The 19,820-nt window shown below is 58.8% G+C and overlaps 3 protein-coding genes and 2 long non-coding RNA genes across 14 annotated transcripts in view; 3 read left to right on the plus strand and 2 right to left on the minus strand.

Annotated features, from left to right (window-relative positions):
• Nucleotides 1–9,724, minus strand: part of AGAP3 (ArfGAP with GTPase domain, ankyrin repeat and PH domain 3) — a 56,415-nt gene extending 46,691 nt beyond the window's left edge. For 4 of the 6 annotated variants that reach the window (XM_072776957.1, XM_072776956.1, XM_072776965.1 and 1 more), the window contains exon 1: nucleotides 8,859–9,204. In XM_072776957.1, coding sequence (XP_072633058.1) covers nucleotides 8,859–9,189 — 331 coding nt within the window. In that variant the 5' untranslated portion in view covers nucleotides 9,190–9,204. Of the gene's footprint in view, nucleotides 1–8,858; nucleotides 9,205–9,705 lie in introns of those variants that run through there. The other 2 variants (XM_072776959.1, XM_072776958.1) reach the window with 1 other exon arrangement.
• LOC140605045 (uncharacterized) lies at nucleotides 9,574–11,194 on the plus strand. Its single transcript, XR_012007824.1, has 2 exons — nucleotides 9,574–10,119; nucleotides 11,000–11,194. It is a non-coding gene; the product is annotated as an uncharacterized lncRNA (long non-coding RNA).
• A 4-nt stretch (nucleotides 11,195–11,198) lies between these two features.
• LOC140605047 (uncharacterized) lies at nucleotides 11,199–16,294 on the minus strand. Its single transcript, XR_012007826.1, has 2 exons — nucleotides 16,179–16,294; nucleotides 11,199–11,514 (listed from the first exon to the last, which is right to left on the minus strand). It is a non-coding gene; the product is annotated as an uncharacterized lncRNA (long non-coding RNA).
• On the plus strand, nucleotides 12,651–15,245 carry TMUB1 (transmembrane and ubiquitin like domain containing 1). 2 transcript variants are annotated; one of them, XM_072776972.1, is made up of 3 exons: nucleotides 12,651–12,832; nucleotides 13,716–14,134; nucleotides 14,430–15,245. In XM_072776972.1, exons 1-3 carry the CDS (start codon nucleotides 12,719–12,721, stop codon nucleotides 14,779–14,781), a joined length of 885 nt encoding a protein of 294 aa, XP_072633073.1. In that variant the 5' UTR covers nucleotides 12,651–12,718; the 3' UTR covers nucleotides 14,782–15,245. The 2 variants fall into 2 exon arrangements, with proteins under 2 accessions (XP_072633073.1, XP_072633074.1); XM_072776973.1 differs by lacking the exon at nucleotides 12,651–12,832 and adding an exon at nucleotides 12,973–13,199.
• On the plus strand, nucleotides 15,440–19,725 carry FASTK (Fas activated serine/threonine kinase). 4 transcript variants are annotated; one of them, XM_072776966.1, is made up of 10 exons: nucleotides 15,440–15,659; nucleotides 16,463–16,885; nucleotides 17,379–17,558; nucleotides 17,660–17,799; nucleotides 18,272–18,485; nucleotides 18,591–18,750; nucleotides 18,934–19,025; nucleotides 19,108–19,243; nucleotides 19,315–19,429; nucleotides 19,516–19,725. In XM_072776966.1, the coding sequence occupies exons 1-10, from the start codon at nucleotides 15,578–15,580 to the stop codon at nucleotides 19,621–19,623; spliced, it is 1,650 nt and encodes a 549-aa protein (XP_072633067.1). In that variant the 5' UTR covers nucleotides 15,440–15,577; the 3' UTR covers nucleotides 19,624–19,725. The 4 variants fall into 4 exon arrangements, with proteins under 4 accessions (XP_072633067.1, XP_072633071.1, XP_072633068.1 ...); XM_072776970.1 differs by having other exon boundaries at nucleotides 15,463–15,659; nucleotides 16,463–16,704; XM_072776967.1 differs by having other exon boundaries at nucleotides 15,473–15,659; nucleotides 18,636–18,750.
• Nucleotides 19,726–19,820: the final 95 nt, after the last annotated feature.

Genomic DNA, 19,820 nt, shown 5'->3' on the forward strand with positions numbered 1-19,820 from the left:
TGGCTCTCTGCCCCGGGGCTCGCCAGGCTAGACCAACTTACCCCAAACTCCACCACCACGGACCCTAAGCACCACGGGAGGAGCCACAGGCTGCGGACACCATGTAAGGCACACTCCCTCTCATGCCCTCACTGTCTTCACTCCCACCTGGCAAAGGCAGTGTGACCAGCACCTAGCTTATGAGTCATGCACCAGGACCCACCACACAAGTACTTCCAAGGGAATGGTGCTGGTCTAAGAGCTCTGCGTGCATTCCCCGACTTCATCCTCACACCCACGTGATGAAATGGGTGCCTGTGAACCTCATTTTAGCAACAAGGAAGGCAAGGCAGAGAGGTAAAGGGACTCACCAAAGGTCACACAGCTACCAACTACTAAGTCTGGGATTGAAATCCAGGCAGGTTGGCTCCAGAAGCAGGTTTGTAACTGCTGCCCCACACAGGCCCTACAGACAAGAAAGGATGCCCAACATTCACTCCACCACAGCACCCAAGGCAATGTAGTCTAGAACAGTCCAGAAGCTGTCACCAGGCAGAGGAGTGCTTTGAAACAACTAAAAGCCACCAAACCTTCACAGCTCTTCACACCAAAGGCCTTCACTGAGGGCCCATTTAACAAAAAATCCTCCAGGCAAGAAGTCCATCGGCCCCTCCCTAGAAGACAGCAGGCAAGCCCCAAGTGGTGTCCAGATCTCCCAGATTCCCAGCTTCGCCCACCCCCCAGGCACACAGACTCATGCACCCCCAGAGGCCAGGACTGGGCTGGAATCCCACTTCAGGAGCATGGGCTCTGGGACTGCAAGCCATCCAAACATCAAATTAAAAGGCAAAAGAGAAAGTGCTGTAGGCGGGCACACCAACAGTGGCAAGGAGGGATGCTGACAGACAAGCAAGAGAAAGAAAAACACCCACTAGAAACAGGCACATTCCCCTGAAACCATGAGATGTGGGGTCGCTTCTGTGGGCACCTGGAGGACAGCCTGGTCAGCTGGCCCTGGGCCTGAGTGCTGCCTGAGAGCCTGAGGCTGTGGCTCCCTGCCAGCAGACAAATGTTCACTTCAGAAAAATCTACATTAAGAAATTAAAACTATCTTACATGCAGTACAAAAAGAGCAACAAACCAAGTTGGAAAATGAATAAGGGACCTGAAGAGACTTAAGCAAAATGCAAATGACCCAAATTGTTTTTTAATGTTGACTCTCACTAGTAATCAAACCAACAGAAAATTTTAAAAAATAAGGAAAAGCATCTAAGGGTGGTGGTGGTGGTGGTGTTTTTAACCTATAAGGTGGGCAGGTGGGGCCCAGAGAGGTAGGGCAAGGAGCAAGTGGTCTGTCTCTACCCCTAGAATCAGGCGGGCTGTGCTGCAAAAGTCCTAAAAATGTGCATACCTGACAGTCTCGTCATTTTCTCCTGGAAATTTGTCCAAAGGAAGTAATCAGACAAGCATAGAAAGGTCTATACACAAAAAGATGAGTAAGAAACTGTATGGCTCTGCAGCCTTTTTTTTTTTTTTTTTTTAAGATTTTATTTATTTATTCATGAGAGGCACAGAGAGAGAGGCAGAGACACAGGCAGACACAGGAGAAGCTCCCTGCTTCTCCCTCTGGGAGCTTCTCCCTGCAGGGAGCCCGACGCGAACTCGATCCCAGGACCCTGGGATCACACCCTGAGCCAAAGGCAGACGCTCAACCACTGAACCACCCAGGTGCCCTATCGCAGCCTTTTATTTTTTAAGATTTTTAAAAATTTATTTATTTGGGAGAGAGAGAAAGCACACGAGCAGAGGGGAGAGGCAGAGGGGGAGAGAGAAGCAGACTCCCCATGGAGCAAGAAGCCAGACAATGTGGGACTCGATCCCAGGACCCTGGGATTGTGACCTGAGCTGGAGGCAGATGTTTCACCGACTAAGCGACCCAGGGGCCCCGGGCATCCTACAGCCTTTTAAGATAGTGGCGAGCATCACTGTGTGCTCACTCTGCGCCAGGCCCTGCCAGGAGCCCCTTACACGCACGACCCTGTGAAGCCTTATGTGGCACAACCCCGCAGGGAGGTTTTGTTATTTCCCCCTGCGTCTCCCTAAGGCCCAGATCTGGCCCACAGGAACTCTTCAATCACCAGATTCTTGAGGGCGCCCAGGCAGCGCCTGTCAAAGTGCTACGTGCAAAAAGTCAGGCTCAGCCGGGCGCACTGAGTGGAGCCTGCGCTCCCCAGACAGGCAGCACCTGAGGCAGGACCTGAGGCTGCAGAGCCAAGACAGAGATGGCCCAGGCACCCGTGTGCGGAGTCACCGCGAGCTGCACAAAGAATTCAAGTCTCAAACAAGACAGGTCAAGTGGTACCTGGGTGGCTCAGTCAGTAAAGTGTCGGCCTTTGGCTCAGGTCATGATCCCGGGGTCCTGAGATCAAGCCTGGCTTCAGACTCCCTGCTCAGCCGGGGAGCCTACTTCTCCCCCTGCCTGCCACTCCCCCTGCTCCTGCTCACCAGTGCTGTCTCTCTATCTCTGAGAAATAAATAAAATTTTAAAAATTAAAAAAAAAAAAAAAAGGTCAAGCAAGGGGTGACCTGCCAGTCACAACCTGGTAGAAATGAGAACCCAGGTATCCCAATTCCCTTGCAGGGAGCTACCAGATGAGCAGATGAACACAGGTGCTTTCATTCTCCCAGAGGAGTGTTTTCCACCAAAATCCCACCTTTGCTGAGAAATGCCAATAATATCAAATCAATCACAGAGTCGTTGAGAGCAGATATATGTAGGGTTAAAACAGATGGGGAGGAGACGCCTGGGTGGCTCAGGGGTTGAGTGTCTGCCTTGGGCTCAGGTTGCAATCCTGGGGTCCTGGGATGGAGTCCTGCATTGGGCTCCCCACAGTGAGCCTGCTCCTCCCTCTGCCTGTATCTCTGCCTCTCCATGTCTCTTATGCATAAATATTAAAGAAAAGAAAAGAAATAAAAGAAGAAAAGAAAAAAAAGAAAAGAAAAAAGAAAAGAAAAGAAAAAAGAAAAGAAAAGCAGATGGGGGAAGACACACATCAGGCTGCCAAGCAGCAGGTACCCCCGGGGGTGGGGGGCACATGTTCCTTCTACTTCCTTCCCCATCTGAATTTGTTAAAACAAATGAGCATTACTTTCGCCACTTCCGCGTATATTTAAATGTTTTAAATGTTTAAGCATTTCTAAGTGTTTCTTGAGCAAGCACCTATGCGCTATATGCAGTAATATCTACGCTGCTCAGGGAGGGGACAGACACATCCCAGAGCGACCATTTAGTAGGGGATTCAAGACATTCAGAGGAAGATCACAGCAGGATGGAGGAACCCTAAGTTCTCAAGTTATATTTTAAGTGTCCTCAAATTAAACTGAAGGTCAGAAAACTTCCCTGAGAGGCGCCGTAGGAGGGCTGATGGGGCATCCAGTCTGACCCACCAAAGCGCACTCATCCATCCATCCATCCATGGGGGAAGCACCAGCCCTGCAGCTGGAAAACAGTTTCTGCTCCTCTAGTGTGGCCTCCGGGACGTTGCTCAATCTAAATCCCAGGCTTTGCAAAATGGAGAGGATACTTGCATACCTGGGAAGACACCTGCCACGTGTTGCAAAGGCCTTATAGCAACCTCCAGCAGGCAGGCAGGCAGGCAGGGAATGCTACCCCGCGGAATGCAGTACCAGCCAACGCCTACATCGTCCAAGCAGATGCTCCCGGTCACGGCCCTCTCCCGCTTCTATCACCCTAGGGCTCAGCTCTCTATTCCAAAATTACCTTCCCTTTACCCCTCAGCCTGGAAGTCAGCTAGAGGTCAGAAGGAAAGCAATCTGGTTAAACTCATCTCAAGTTACCTACATAGTAAAAAGAGAATGAGGTAAGCCAAAGGTTCCTGGCTGGGGGTGCGGGTGATGCCGATAAGGACACTGGAGTTGTCAGAGCCCCAACATGTCCACCCACTCTGCCCCCAGGCCTCAGCTCCCCTAAGCCTGCTTTTCAGGAAGGGCATCTTCACTCCCTCCACTCCTGTGGTTCTGAGGCCACAGACTCCCTGACAGCTCATAGGGGAGGTTCACGGTGCACATGCTCAGGGATGAGCTTCCCTTCCCACCTGGTCTCCCCAAGGCCACTCACCCTGCCGCCTCAAGAGCACATACTCAGCCACACCTGCCCTAATGCTCCTATGTCGCCCCTCACATGACGGGCCATCTCCTGCAGGATTCCAAGCCATTTCAAGTGGTCTCCTTGACCATGGCGAGGTATAAATAAATACAGAAAAAAGCATGAAAAACTCCCTCTGGCCCGTCCCATCTGGACTCAGTGCCCCAGCTATGTGGACAAGCCTGCTGCTCCTGGAACACCACATCACACTTTCTCTCACCCTTGCTGCCTCTGCAAACCTGTTCTGTCTGCATAGAAAGTCTCCCAGAGCCCCAAGCCTGACACAGACATTCAATGAAAGAAGGCAACGGTAGAGGAAGATAAGTAGTCCCAGTAGCCACGGAGTACTTAGGAGCAAGGACTGTCTTATCTGCAGGGGGTCTTTTACTTGGCAGAGAGCAGCAGCTCAGTGGCAGAGAACTAAAGGGGGGAGGGACATCCCATCTCTCCACTGCCTGTGGTCCTGCAGCCTGAGGTGAGCTTTCCTCCCTCTCCGTGACCTTGAAGGAAGAGGTCTGGACCGGTCTTCCCTGGAATCTAACCTTTGCCCTGGTTTTCTCCCACCACTCCCAATCCCTGTTCTGGCCCCTCCTACAGGCTAATCTGTTCTACTTTGGGGTCCAGGGTAAGGGCGGGGCCCCTCCTCCGCCTCCTCCCTGCCTTCCACTGTGCTCTGTGCAACTGGGCCACACAGTAGGAGCTAAATAAATGTATCTGGAACAAATGTGACTGTCCCCGGCCACTAGCACCCACACGGACATCTCTTTTTCAGAATTCCTGGAGCTCTTCTGCGCAAAGTCCTACTTAAGCCTCTAGGCCCCCACCGGGCACTCATTCCCGAAACGAGCTAATTACCAGAACCCTGGGAGAAGTGACAAACCCAGGTCCCTGGGCCCCCATCTCAAACCTACTGAATCAGATCCCTGGCAGGAAGCGGTAGAAACATGTACTGCGGCAAAGCCTCCAGGTGAGTGGTTTCAGTAGCTTGGGGACCGGCCAGCCCAAGGAACAGACAGGGCAAAGGAGCCCAGGAGAGAGCTTCCCCGGCTCCCAAATGGCTAAACTGCTCTCCACCTGTCTCACAGCCTCACGGGGCTGCTGCCAGGATCCCAGCCCCAGACACAGAGGAAGCAGGACGCATGCTGCAGAGGTGGGCACCCCCCTGCCTGCTCCCTCCGAGCCCTGCCCAGGATGTTCTGTCTGCAGCAGCTCGGGGCACCTTCCCTCTCTAACCTAGGCTTGAGCCCACCAGGAAAACTTGCAGCACCTCCTGCCTGCAGTCCCAGAGCACTAGAGCCTCAGGCCGTAGTGGCTGGCCAGCAGAGCCGGAGCAACCCCTCCAAGAGTGAGGTGAAAGAACAAATCTGCCCACCGCTAGGTTGCTCAAAAGCAATTATTTTGTTTATTTAAAAAAAAAATGTTGGAGGAAAAACAAAGGGGGCACCAACAAGTCACCAGCCGACAAAGCCCAGTTCCTGCCCTTGTAGCAGCCACATGGGCCACCAGTGGCCACCGTGTGCTTCCTGGTCTTCCCTGGGGACCTGCAGGATCCACCCTGAATCTGAATGCCTGAATTCATGCCTCCCTGAATTCACAATTACTCAGAGACCAGCCCACCTGGCCAGGCCAATTGCTGGGACCCTGAGCCTCACCTCTCCCAGCAGCTCATCCTGGCTCCTGGTTCACTTGGCCCAGGTATCACACGCCCAGGCTGTCCCCTGTCTGGCCTGAGTCCAGTTCCTCTGCAGCCCTCTTTCTAGGACACAGCCAGGCAACCCAAGCCAGTCTCAAGAGCTCCTTTTCCTGCAGACTCCTGCCGTGAGGCCACTCGCGATCCCTCCTCTCTCTGAGCCTCAGTGTCCCCGCCAGGAAGGTGAGGCTGGCTCAGAGGCTCTGCACGTGGTTAAGTCTTCTCTCCCCACCCTCCATGCCAGCTCCCAGTTACACTTCCTTCGTTCCTTAAAAACTGCAGGATGGATACCTTTTCTCCTTCCTCAGCCTTTGGTGGAACTTTTCCGAAACAGTCTGTCTCCCCTCGGCCCCTAATCCTGCAACAGGAAAGCTCCCTGTTCCTCTGCTTCCTCCTGCCCTGGCCACAGGGTTAGAGGTGACCGGATGAAGCAGAGAGAAGACAGGAGGGCAAGGTACCACTGGGCTCCCTCAGTCCCAAACAGATTCTGACTGCGTCTCCGAGGTCACCTTCAGAGCTGGGACGAATAAATCCTTCATCGAAGTATTACCGGAGTGAGGCGGAAGCTTATTATACACCAGGAAAATATCATCCCTTCCCGCTAAGAGGCTCGGCCGGAGTAAACACAGAGAGCGGCCTCCCAGGCTACGGATGGATGCGTTATGTAACACAGGGACCCAGGTCTGCTGGGCCCCAGCAGGGGGGCTCGCTCAGGCTCCCAGGGAAACGCCCCGGGAAGCTGCTCCCCTGCCTCCCCCCAAAAAGAAGGTGGGGATGCTGCTTTACAAGGCAGCAATATGGTCTGGCAGATGGAGGGGCTCTACTGCAGGAAGGGTATAGGGCAGAAATCGGAGGAGTTTTCAGGGTTGGGCTTTTTTTTTTCTTCTGCCTGCCTAGAGCAGAAAAGCTGGGTGACAAAAGTGGGGGAGCAGGGGTGAGGTGGGTACTAAAGACGGATTCCGGGAGAGAGGCTGGGAAAAAATGGGGGGAGCAGGAAGAAAGAGGTGGGAGGCCCTGCCAAGAAAGAGCAGGGAAGCAGGGATCAGGAGAGCTGAGAACGGATGCGTGAGGAACGGCTGGGCCTGGTGACAGTGAGACATCAGGTCCCAGGATTCACGACAGTGGTGATACGGAGCTTCCAGGCTAAGCAGACAGAACATGGGGTACTTCCAAACCGCAATGGGGAAGTTGGTCACGGGGGGGGGGGGGGGGGGGGGGCTCAAGGAGGGGAAATTCTGCCTGTCATGTTGAATTCAAGGCAGGGATGAGACTCAGTGGATTCTGGGAATCATGGCCTTTGTGTCACAGAAGATGCCCTGCCAGGCGCCTCCAGGGGGTGTTGGGGGGATGGGGGGCAGGGCGGTCACAGGTCACTGTTAAGGAAGTTGGAGCTGGATGGGAATCCAGCTGATTCCTGCCCCTCCCTGCTCTGGGAAGTGCTCTGCCGCAGATGTCTTCCTTCCCTCACTCCCTCTGTGCCTATCCCACCAAGGCTGTCACCAAAAGGAGCTGGGGGTATTTTAGAGCTGATGGGGAACTTCTACTTCCTTGCAAGGGCAAGGAATAGTCGCTCGTCGTGCCCCACCTGCTTCAGATCTAGGAGGAAAATCTGGTCATCTCCTCTCTTTGGGGCCCTGGGCTCACACAAATGCCAACTCCTGGTCCCCAGCCACGACGGTGATTCAGGCCATTTACTCAGATCCACGTTAATGAGTTTTCCTGTTGCCTAATTAGTTCACAGTGAACTCAGCCTTGGGAGAAAAGAGCTAAGAGGATTGGGGAAAGGACAGAGGGAGTCAGGTCGGAATGTTACAAGAACAGGGCAAGACTTCAGCTCCAAATGGTGTTCTCTACTCCCATCCCAAACTACTGAATGCTCCTTCCCCAGCTGCAGGGACCTCCAAAAGCAGAAAGGGAGTGTTCAGGTGAAGAAGCCCCCAGAGCCTCACACAAGATGGGAATGTGACCCTAATTGTGAGGCCCAAGAAGTGGCCAGGCCTGCCCACAACTCCATGTCATCACCAAAAAAAAAAAAAAAAAACCCTTGTAATCCCCCCCCCCGCCCCGCCCCAGCGTTTCCACTAAAGCTGAACCCACCACCTGCTGGTGGGCATCCCCCCTCAAATGGACAGAGAGGAAGCAGATGACCCAGGGTGAGGCCCATCTGTCCCTTGGGTGCTCAAAGGTCACCGCGCCACCAGGGTGTCTGGGGTGCGGAGAGCCCCCACCACATCAGGGGTCGTCGGATATGTGCCAGCAGCGTGCACCCACTTCCTCTGCCCCCTTTGGCAGCCAAAGTCCCGACCCAAGAGCCCACGGAAAGGAGCGCTGGGCAGGACAGGGGCCCGGAGTTCTGGCGCTTGACGCCCGGCGCCGTGTCCACGGAGGCCGGTCTGCGCCCCGCAGTCCCGTGCCCGCCTCCCGAGTGGCTCCCGGGCGCGCGTGGGACCCGGAGAAGGCGCGGATGTACCGGCCGGCGCTTCCCACGCGGTCGCGCCGCCGGAGCCCCGCGCCAGGCCCGGCCTGTGCCCGCCTGGCAGCCGCAACGTAGGGGGTGTGCGTCGGGAAAGGGCGCCGCGGCGAGCGCCACCCTCCGGGGCCCGCGGACGCTCCACTAACCGGAGGCCCGATCCCCCGCCCCGCCGCGGGGCAGGGCCGGGGCAGCGGCCCCACCTCCCCGCCCGCCGAGGCCCTCCGCTGCGCCCACCTTCCCTCGCCATGCCTGGCCAGCTCCGGCCCCAGACCCCCGCACCTCTGAGGCTCTGAGCGCACCTGTCCCGGGAGCGACACCGCCCTCGCGTCGTGGAGCACTAAGAGCAGAAAACGCGTCGCCTGGCACGGGACCGGCCCCGAGCCCCAGTGTCCCTGGACGAGATACAGCGAAGCGCGGACGACCGCTCTGCAACGCCGGCGATGAGCACACCGCGTGGCCGGCACCTCAGGCGCGCGAGGACCCCAGACGCGGACAGCGTGGCCGAGCCGAGCCACCGCGCCCCATCTCCCGCAGACCCCGGCTCCGCTCACCCTCGATGGAGATGACGTGCTCCCGGATCTGGTTCTGCAGCGCCAAGTCCTCGATGCGCTCGATCAGGTCGTAGATGGCGTAGATATTGGGATGCACAGATTCGAAGCGTTGGATCTCGGCCCGGATGGCTGCCGAATTGGAGAGCGCGAACTGCTGGGGGGGCCCGCCGGCCAGCTGCTGCGAGGGGCCGCCGCCGCCCCCGGCCCCCGGCCCCGCGCCGCCGAACTGCCCGCCGCCCCCCGCGCCGCCGCCGCCACCGCCGCCGCCCCCCGGCGCCGCCAGGCTCGGCTGCTGCTGCGGGCTCTGCCCCCCGCCCGCCTGGAAGTTCATGGCTCTGGAGCCGCGGGGCCCGAGGCGGGCCCGGCCGGGGCCCGGGGCGGCGCTGCGGCGGCGGCGGTGGCGGGCGGGCGCGCGGGGCTGGCGGGGCCGGGACTACGGAGCCGGCGGCGCGGGGCTAGCGCATGAGTTCGGGGGCCGGGGGCCGAGGCCAGGAGGCACCGCCGAGCACGCTGGGGCCGCCGCTGCAGGGCGCTTCTCCGCGCCGCGATCCCGCTGCCTCGCAGCAGCCTCCAGCGGCAACAACAACGGGACCGGGAGCGCGCGGCCCGGGCCCTCCCCCCGCGTCATGCGCACGCACCGCCGCCCCCGCCAGCTCCGGCACACGCAGCCCGAGCCCCCCTCCCCGCCGCCCCCGCCCCTCCTGCGCGCCGGCCCCAGCGCCCCCGCCCCTCGCTCGCTCGCTGGCTCTGCAGCCTCCACCCCCGAGCCGCGCGCTCCAGCCCCGGCGCCCGGGCCCCTCCCACCTAGCCTTGGCCCTTCCGCCTGCTCTCCAGCCCCCACCCCCACCCGCCGCGAGGGCCACCGGCTCCAAGTGGACAGCTGCTCTGGCCTCCTCCCGGCCCCGGCTGGCTCTTTCGCCGCCCTGCTCCCGTCTGGGTGGGGTGTCCGATCTTTGGGCAGTGCCCGAGCCGTGCCCGGCGCCTGAGGGTGCTGATGAACGCGGCCGATTGGCCGAGAAGGGCCGCCAGCCCAGGCACAGCTGCGCCTCACTTACGCGGTCCTGCCTTTCATGCTGCACGGGATCCCCGGTTCCCGCCCGAGATCATCCGTGGAGACCACCCTGTGCCCCAGGTGCTCTCTCTGGTCCTCCCTGGACTCTCGGCTGCGGGCTGCAGCACAGAGCCTGGAAATCTGGGTTCCCGGCTTCTATTTCCAGTTCTCCCAGGGAGCTTCATCAGCAAGGCCTTTGGAAATGGCACTGTAAGCAACAGCCCCCACTCATCTTCAGGCTTCTCCTAAAAGACTCCCCTGTGGGACTGGGGTGGTTCACTACCACTGCCCTGGACCCACTGGTACATGGGCAAAGAAGAGAGAGGAATCCAATATTATGCCTTCTTCCCCACTCATCGCATTCAAGAGATTCACCAGAGACCTCATGGCTCTCTTCATTGTCCTCAATCCCTTGCCCATCTTGTGTTCCTTGTCCACCCTTTCAGGGGCCAGGGAGCTACCTTTGATGTTTGCCTTTCTCTGCATCCCCATTGCCAAAGCTGCCTGCAGTCTTGCTAGCCAGCCCTCATCCTCAGCCTTTCCAAAAATGCCTAATAGAGGGCATGTGCAGAGCACTGGCCCCAAACAGTCAGCCTTCCAGGGCTGTGCCCAGATGTCCTATGGCACAGTGGACATGTCAGTCTTTTTACACACACTTCCACTTCCCAGGCAGAGCTGATTCTTTTCCCCGCAAAGAGTTACCCCCATTTGGCTACTCACAAAACCCTGCCCAGTACCAACGCAGTCACCCAAGTGTCTTGTACCTTCCAAAGAAGGGTCTCCATAGCTCCTGACAGATTCAGGTTCTATGTACACATGTGACCTTACTGATGTCTTGTACCCTCTCTGTGTTTCATCTTTAAAATACAGTGGTTGGGGATCCCTGGGTGGCGCAGCGGTTTGGCGCCTGCCTTTGGCCCAGGGCGCGATCCTGGAGACCCGGGATCGAATCCCACATCGGGCTCCCGGTGCATGGAGCCTGCTTCTCCCTCTGCCTGTGTCTCTGCCTCTCTCTCTCTCTCTGTGACTATCATAAATAAATAAAAATTAAAAAAATAAAAAATAAAAAATAAAATAAAATAAAATACAGTGGTTGAACGCCTGCCTTCGGCCCAGGTTGTGATCCTGGAAACCCGGGATCGAGTCCCGCGTCGGGCTCCCTGCATAGAGCCTGCTTCTCCCTCTGCCTGTGTCTCTGCCTCTCTCTGTGTCTCTCTGTCACTCATGAATAAAGTCTGAAAATTTTTAAAAAATAAATAAAATAAAATACAGTGGTTGAGCAGAACACCTAGCTCTGATACTATGTAATTCTAAAAGCAATAGCTAACATCTCTTTTACATGCGTAACTAGAACTTGACAGCAAGAATCTGCACCCGGTAGCTCCCAGGAGAGATGCTGAAGGTAAAGAGCTTCTCAGATGCCTTGCCGCAGCAGCCAGAACAGATCTGTGTTAGGACCAGTGGGCTTGGGATCCCCGGGTGGTGCAGCGGTTTAGCGCCTGCCTTTGGCCCAGGGCACAATCCTGGAGACCGGGGATCGAATCCCACGTCGGGCTCCCGGTGCATGGAGCCTGCTTCTCTCTCTGCCGCTCTCTCTCTGTGTGCCTATCATAAATAAATAAAATTAAAAAAAAAAAAAAAGGACCAGTGGGCTTGTCTACATGTCTCTCTCCTATCATTCTATGAGCCATGTCAGGGCAGGGATAAGTTTACCTGTATGATTCACCATTGTATTCCCATAATCTTGCACAGTGCCTGGCATATAGTATACCTTTAATAGATGTTTCTAGAATAAACAAATGAATGGAAGGGAAGGAACTAGAGAAAAGTTAGGTCTGTATGTCATACATCTAAATTGACTTTCCCAAGGCAACGCTTAGAGTACCTGCTCCCACAGGTAAGCATGAACTATGGAAACACTAGGGTATATCACTTTTCACCAAGACTGGCCTATAAAACCCAAGACCTGAGATCTCTGTGGCCCAGAGGAAGGAAGGAAAAGCCACCAAAATTAGCTAGCCCAAGCTAGCGTGGGGCTCAAAGTCCTCTACACAGTAACACCCTAAGAACCCAGTTTCCAAGCCCAGATCTAGGTGGACAGTGTACTAATACTAGGTGAACAAATACCTACGGTGTAACAGATCCCTTACATAGCTTTCACCCTTGTTCAAAAAGCACCCAATTTCTTCCTTACAATTTCCTTATGAATTATGTTTTAGGAACAAAGAAATTAAGATTCAAAGAGGTTCAATAGCGCTCCCAAGTTTATACAGCAGATAAACACAAGACAAGAGATCAGCATTCAGGCCCGGTTCCAGTATCTATGCTTCTCACAGGGTCAAGGTGGAGGAAGGGACCAGGGAAACAGGATGACAGCCCAAGCCACTGTGGCCAGCCCTGGGGATGGGTGTCCTCAGCCAACCTAATGGGACCGCCCATGGGTACTGGGCTCTGGGCCAGAGAATCCATTTAGGGGGCCCACGGTGCCTTCTGGCGTCCACTCTGACATAAGAACAGAACTGGGTAGGGGTCACTTGAGCTCCCCGGAGCCTGCATCTGGAAACACGGGTGCTCTGACGTGTTCTCGCTGACGTTGGTTTTTGGAGTGACAGATGCCCTGGATGCCAGCGGGGGAGGTGGCGGGTCCTGCTGATGCACCCAGACTCAGAGGGCTGGCACAACCCTTAAGCCCGCCCCCGCGGGCCCCTCAGCGACTTGCAGACACCCGGACTAGCCCGCCGATCCCGGCACGTGGGTCCGCAGGGCGGAGGGCGGGAAATGCGCACCGCGCAGGACTACAAGTCCCACAATGCTCCGGGCGACGGCGGCAGGGAAGGAGGGGGTGCCTTCAGGTGTCTGCGACCTCGGCGCCTCCCGCCCGGAAGTGCCCGAGGGTCCGCTATGGAGCTGGCGGAGCCGGGCGGTGAGTCCCCGCGCGGTGACCGCGCCCACCCCGCCGCCCCGGGCCCCAGCTGGCCCCCGCTCGCCCCGCCCCGGGTGTCCTCCCTTGGCTCCGGGGGGCGGGAAGATGGGAGGGGTGATGGAGGAATTGGGGGTTGGGAGGGCGAAGTCTCGGATACCCGGGCGGGATCTCGGGTCAGCCTGCGGACTGGGTTTGGAGAGGCTTCCAGAGGAGGCGCCGAGTCGGGCCGCCGCGGGGTGGGACTTGAGTGGACCCGCGGGGCCGAGCTGGGTGTGGGGGATGACAGCCCTCGGAAGCTCCGTATTGCCAGGGGGCGGAGACTGACGTTCGGTGTGGGGAAGCCTTCGGAAGCAGTCCCCTGGCGCGGGTGGGGTTTGGTTAAATGATAACGGGGCCGGGGGTGGGGGGCGTAGAAGCCCATTTTCTTTCCCCTTGCAGAAACTTTAATGATGGAGGAGTAGATAGGCTTTGGGGTGAAATAGACGAAGGAGAAGGTAAACTTTGGGATAGTAGATGGAAGAATAGGTAGGTAAGCTTTGGGATGAAGTTTGCTGAGGGTTGAATTTAGGGGAGAGGTTGCTTAGGAGATCAGGGCCCTTACTTCCGCATAGTGTTTGAATGAATTGGGGAGATGGTTATAGACCTAGAACTCAGGTTACAAAACGTTAGGACTCGGGATTTGGTGATGGGAAGGGGCCCCTGAGGCAAGTTTGGGACCATCAGGTTTCAGAGCAGTGAGTGCCCTAGGGTGGAGCTTGGGTAAGGGGGAGGAGGAATAAGGACCTTTGGAAGAGTTTGATGGGGTGGGCTCAGGCGCCTGTTGGAATTGAAGGGGCTGCTGGTGGACGAGCCAGCCCCTCATGGGTTCTTTGTACCTCTCCAGCTCAGTAAGGTGGCAGGCAAGGCAGGTGCCATGGCCTTGATTGAAGGGGTGGGTGATGAGGTGACCATCCTTTTTGCGGTGCTTGCCTGCCTTCTGGTGCTGGCTCTCGCCTGGGTCTCCACACACACCGCGGAGGGCACCGACCCATTGCCCCAGCCATCAGGGACTCCAACACCAGCACAGCCCAGTGAAGCCATGGCGGTCACCGGCAGCATCCGAGGGGAGGCCCCAGGAGCCGAGACCCCCAGCTTGAGACACAGAGGTCAGGCTGCACAGCCAGAGCCTGGCATGGGGCTCTCAGCAACACCACCGTCGCCGGACTCCCCCCAGGAGCCCCTAGTGCTCCGGCTGAAATTCCTCAACGATTCAGAGCAGGTGGCCAGGGCCTGGCCCCACGATACCATTGGCTCCCTGAAAAGGTAAGCTGGGATGAGGACAGGAAAGACATTCTTGAGAGTGGGGTGGGAGTGACCACAGACCAGAAGGGCCACCAGAGAGATCTGAGACTCCCCCCTCCTTCTATAGATGAGGGGGAACTGAGGCCCTCACATCACACACTGTATCATTCCCCTATGGCAGGGGGGACTCCCCCTCTTTAGAGGCCACCAGCTGGGTGGTGGGTGGAGACAAGGGTGAGGGGTGGGAGTGTGGTTCTGGGCAAGGGACCAGGATTGCCTGAGGCCTGCTCTCTTACCCAGGTCCCTCTCTCCTCAGGACCCAGTTTCCTGGCCGGGAACAGCAGGTGCGGCTCATCTACCAAGGGCAGCTGCTAGGAGACGACACCCAGACCCTGGGCAGCCTTCACCTCCCGCCCAACTGCGTTCTCCACTGCCACGTGTCCACGCGAGTCGGTCCCCCACACCCCCCTTGCCCACCGGGGTCAGAGCCAGGCCCCTCCGGGCTGGAAATAGGCAGCCTGCTGCTGCCCCTTCTGCTTCTGCTGCTGCTGCTGCTCTGGTACTGCCAGATCCAGTACCGGCCCTTCTTTCCCCTGACCGCCACTCTGGGTCTGGCCGGCTTCACCCTGCTCCTCAGTCTCCTGGCCTTTGCCATGTACCGCCCGTAGTGCCTCCACGGGCTCTCGGCAGCGTTGCTGGCCCCTCTGGACCTTGCTCCCCTCGACACAGTGGGCGATGCTGTCTGCCCAGGCCCACCTCTCCGGCCTGCCTCTTCCCACTACCCTGGAGCCCAGCCCTGCGCAGCAGAGCGCTCCGGGAGTCCGCCGACGCCCCTCCCTGTGACCTCCATGGCTCTGGGCCACGTCCTGGGGCTGCTGGCTCTCAGCCCCCATTGACAGTCAGCTCCTCGGGGTCAGGCAGCTGCTGTCACTGCCTTGGCCCCCCGCAGAGCCGGGCTACACCCCTGGGCCCTTCTTAGTGTCCTGCCCGAGGACCCAGCCACCTCTAGTCCCTGATAGCTCCTTGGGCTGGTTGGAGGACCCAAGGACTGCGGGGCGCTGGGGAAGGGGAGCTGGGAGGGGCAGAGGGATTCTGTGGAACACGTGCAGATTAAATAACTGTGAAGTTTTCACTCCTGCTGTGTGTCTGGGTGTGTGGGCCTCTGGGGGTGCTGGGCGGGGACTGAGCCCTCCCGGGTGCACAGCCTTACAACGGCGAGCCGCCGACTTCCGCTCGCTCTTCGCACTAGCCTCGGCGCCCGGCCCCTTGGCCCCGCCCCCCGCCCGCGGTACCGCCCCGGCTCGGCGCGCGCAGCTTCCGGACGCGGGGGGCGGGGCGCGCGGCGCCCGGACGCGCGGGGCCTGACGGGAGCCACGTCTGTGCTGGTCGGGGGCTGAGCCGCGATTGGCGTCCGGGCCGCGGTCCGGGGGTTGCTGGGAAGATGGCGGACTCGGTGGCCTGCCGATGAGGAGGCCGCGGGGGGAGCCCGGCTCCCGGGCCCCGAGACCGACTGAGGGAGCGACCTGCGCGGGGCCTGGGGAGCCATGTAGGGGTGGCGCCTGCGGGGCGGGCTGCGGGAGGGCGGCGGGAGTTGGTGTTGGCGACCGTGAGCACGGTCTCCGGGCGTCGCCGGGCGTCGCCGGGCGTCGCCGGGCCGGGTGGGTGTGGGGGCCCCTAACACCGCCGACTCCGCGCCATTGCAAAGCCGCGCGCTCGGGCTCCACGGGCCCCCTGCGAGCTGGGCGCTGCGTTCTCGTTTCACGGGCGAGGAGGCTTGGGCAGAGAGACGAAGCCACTTGTCCAAGGTCATGCAGCTGGTAAGTGGGAGCGCCCAGCATGGAACCCAGGACCGCCCCGCTGCCGAGCCCGCGTTCCACCCTCCTTGCCGCTGCCGCCTCCTGCGGGAGGGGGAGGTGGTCGAGAGGGCGTGTCGACAGGGCAAGCTGGGCTCCAGGCTGGGCACGACCACTAACCCGACTCGTGACCTCGGGCTTACCCCCCCCCTTTCCTCTCTGGGCCTTGGTTTCTCCACCTGTGAAATGGAGGTAGTGCCAGCCCTGCCTACCTCAGAGGCGCGTGCGGAGCATCAGAGATCCATAGTGCATGTGGAATTGCTCTGTAAATATCCCTGTGCGGAGGACATGGAAGGTGCTGCTTTAAAGGATGGAAGGAGGCAGAGAGGGGCGGGGTGGGGAAGACTAGAGCAATCACAGAGGAAGGACGAACATGAGTGGGTGTTCTGACCCCAGGGCCCTCTGAATGGGGAGTGAGGTCAGGAGTTGATGGCTGGTTTCCGGTTTCTCTCCCCTTTGGAGAAAACCTCACCCCCTTTTCTGGGCTGCCCCTCAGGGTCTCCATCACCCAACTCCATGCTTCGACTCCTGCTCTCTGCCCAGGCCTCTGCTGCTCGGCTGTCTGGCCTGCTGCTGCTCCCGCCAGTACAGCCCTGCTGTCTGGGGCCCAGCAAGTGGGGGGACCAGCCTCCTGGAGGAGGCCTCCATGCAGGCCCCGTGCAGGGGCTACAGCGGCTTCTGGAACAGGCGAGGAGCCCTGGGGAGCTGCTGCGTTGGCTGGGCCAGAACCCCACCAAGGTGCGCGCCCATCACTACCCTGTGGCACTTCGTCGTCTGGGTCAGCTCTTGGGGTCTCAGCCACGGCCCCCTCCCGTGGAGCAGGCCACACTACAGGACTTGAGTCAGCTCATCATCCGAAACTGCCCCTCCTTTGACATTCACACCATCCACGTGTGTCTGCACCTTGCAGTCTTACTTGGTGAGGAGGGTGTCTGGGGGGTGGGTGTTCACGGAAGAATAGAGAAAGAGCGTAGAAGACCCAAGATCACTGACAGAATTCACCTCTTGGGCTTTGGCAGGACTGGTGCATACCTTGGCACACTTGCTGCCGCTCCCCTTGTATCCACAGCTGACACCAGGAGTCGAGCAGCATTCCCTGCAGCTTAGCTAGGGGTGCCAAGCCCGGATTCCTTCCTACACAGTGCTCTAGAAAGCCACTACAGTTTGTCACCATTGGCGTGAGATGAGAGCTCATTTGCCATCTTTATTTGAGTTCTTGCCCGCAGACTGTCCTGATAACCTCACAGTCACATGGTATTTCACACTTCTCCAGTGCTTCCACTTACACTATAGCCCATCCAGTCCAGAACACAGAGACGTGAAAGGTTGGGAATTCATCAGCTGAACCCCATGACTGGAACAGAGCAGCTCCCTGTTACCAGGCCTGCCTCCTCTGACCCTCTCCCTCTCAGGCTTCCCATCAGATGGGCCCCTGATGTGTGCCCTGGAGCAGGAGAGAAGGTTCCGCCTCCCTCCGAAGCCACCTCCCACCCTGCAACCTGTCCTGCACGGTGGGCAAAGATTGGAAGCTGCTCTGAGCTGCCCTCATTTCCTGAGGCGTCCACGGCAGCACCTCATCCGCAGCCTGGCAGGTGCTGGAGGGGACTGAAGGCAGGTGGCGGGGAGGGGCTGAAGAGGAGGCCGGTGGTGGTGTCTGGACTGAGGGTCCAGCATAATAGGCTGTTCTTCACAGAGGCCAGGCCAGAGGAACTGACTCCTCACGTCATGGTGCTCCTGGCCCAGCACCTGGCCCGGCACCGGTTGCGGGAGCCCCAGCTTCTGGAAGCCATTGCCCATTTCCTGGTGGTCCAGGAAGCCCAGCTCAGCAGCAAGGTGGGATTACCTCCCACCCTGCCATGCTTGTCTCCTAGCCCTCCACGGTGTCAAGCCCAGCTCCCTGTCAGCTTGATTGGCTGCCTCCTGCAGCAAGCAGCCAGGCCCTCTGCTCTGTCCCCCTGGGGTTTTATCTTTGCACACCCCCTCCTGGCTCATCCACCTACCCAGTGTGTATGCCTGGCTCTCTGCAGTTCTACTCACTTAGCACTGTCTTAGCTTCATTAAGCCCACTCCTCTTAAGTCTTCAGGGCCAGACCCCACAGCGATGTCTCCTCCATTGGTTTGATTAATCACGTGGGGCTCAAGACACGGGTTGTGCTGTCAAACTTCTGGTGTGTACGTCGGGGGAGAGGGATCGCTCTGCCTTTACAGAGACATTACAAGCCTGCAGGCCAAGCCTCCCTGAGGTTCAGCTTGTGAAAGGTATCAACTGTTTCATGCTAGGTGAAGGGCTGCTCTTCCTCCACAGGTGGTACAGAAGTTGGTCCTGCCCTTTGGGCGGCTGAACTACTTGCCTCTGGAACAGCAGTTTATGCCCTGTCTTGAGAGGATCCTGGCTCGGGAAGCAGGGGTGGCCCCCCTGGCCACTGTCAACATCTTGATGTCACTGTGCCAGCTGCGGTGCCTACCCTTCCGAGCTCTGCACTTTGTCTTTTCCCCAGGCTTCATCAACCACATCAGTGGTGCGCACACAGGAGAGCCAGCGGGGATCCCCAAGGGCCACTGGGCAGGGGGAGGCAGGGGTGGGAGTCTGTAGCCCCTCGAGCCTCAGTCCCGCTTTCCCGCAGGCACTCCTCATGCCTTCATTGTGCGGCGCTACCTCTCCCTGCTAGACACGGCTGTGGAGCTGGAGCTTCCAGGATACCGGGGTCCCCGTCTTCCCCGAAGGCAGCAAGTGCCCATCTTCCCCCAGCCACTCATCACTGACCGTGCCCGCTGCAAGTACAGGTGGATGGGGAGGCTGAGGGGAGGGGAGGGGACCCTGAACTGTCCATGCAGAGGCATTCTTAGCAGTCCTAGAGGGAAAAATGGGCCTTGGAAGGCCTTTGCTCAGGGTCCAGGCACGACAGGGGACAGAATTAAGATGAGCCTCCTGAGCCTTTCCTTGTCGGTCTTCCTACCCCATCCCAGTCACAAGGATATAGTAGCGGAGGGGCTGCGCCAGCTGCTGGGGGAAGAAAAGTACCGGCAGGACCTGACGGTGCCTCCAGGCTACTGCACAGGTGAACCCCAGTGGCGGGGGGGCGGCTGGCAGGGTACAGAGCCTGGGCTGGAAGCCAGCCGCCCTCTTTCTTCCCCCTCCAGACTTCCTGCTCTGCGTCAGCAGCTCCGGTGCTGTGCTTCCTGTGAGGACCCAGGACCCCTTCCTACCGTACCCTCCCCGGTCCTGTCCCCAGGGCCAGGCTGCCTCTCAGTCCACTACCCATGACCCCGCCCAAAGGTAAGGGAAGAAGGTGGGAGAGCCTCCCACCTCTGTAGACAGCACCCTGAGCTGCAGTCTGCTCCCCACAGGGTGGTGCTGATGCTGCGAGAACGCTGGCATTTCTGCCGGGATGGCCAAGTGCTGCTGGGCTCCCGGGCCCTCCGGGAGCGGCACCTGGGCCTGATGGGCTACCAGCTCCTGCCGGTGAGAGCACCCACCCCGCATGTCCTCCTGGCTCCCCTGTGCCAGCCCAGGACCCTGAGGGTAACACGCCATTCCCTCCCTCGCAGCTACCCTTCGAGGAACTGGAGTCACAGAGAGGCCTGCCACAGCTCAAGAGCTACCTGAGGCAGAAGCTCCAGGCCTTGGGCCTCCGCTGGGGGCCTGAAGGGGGGTGAGGGGATGTACATGGGGCTCAGGGTGACCCCCAAAGGGGGTGGACAATTTGCACTTTGGCTCTCTATATTTTGATTTCTCATTAAAGTCCCTTTCTTTCCCCATTGTGCATCTCGTTTCTGGGACAGGAAGCGGGTTGCCGCCCCCCCCCCCCCCCCCCCCCCGCCCACCTGCCAATCCATGCTCCCTCCCCATACAG

This window comes from Canis lupus, chromosome 15 (genome assembly GCF_048164855.1).
Source record: "Canis lupus baileyi chromosome 15, mCanLup2.hap1, whole genome shotgun sequence".
Taxonomy (NCBI): Eukaryota; Metazoa; Chordata; class Mammalia; order Carnivora; family Canidae; genus Canis; species Canis lupus.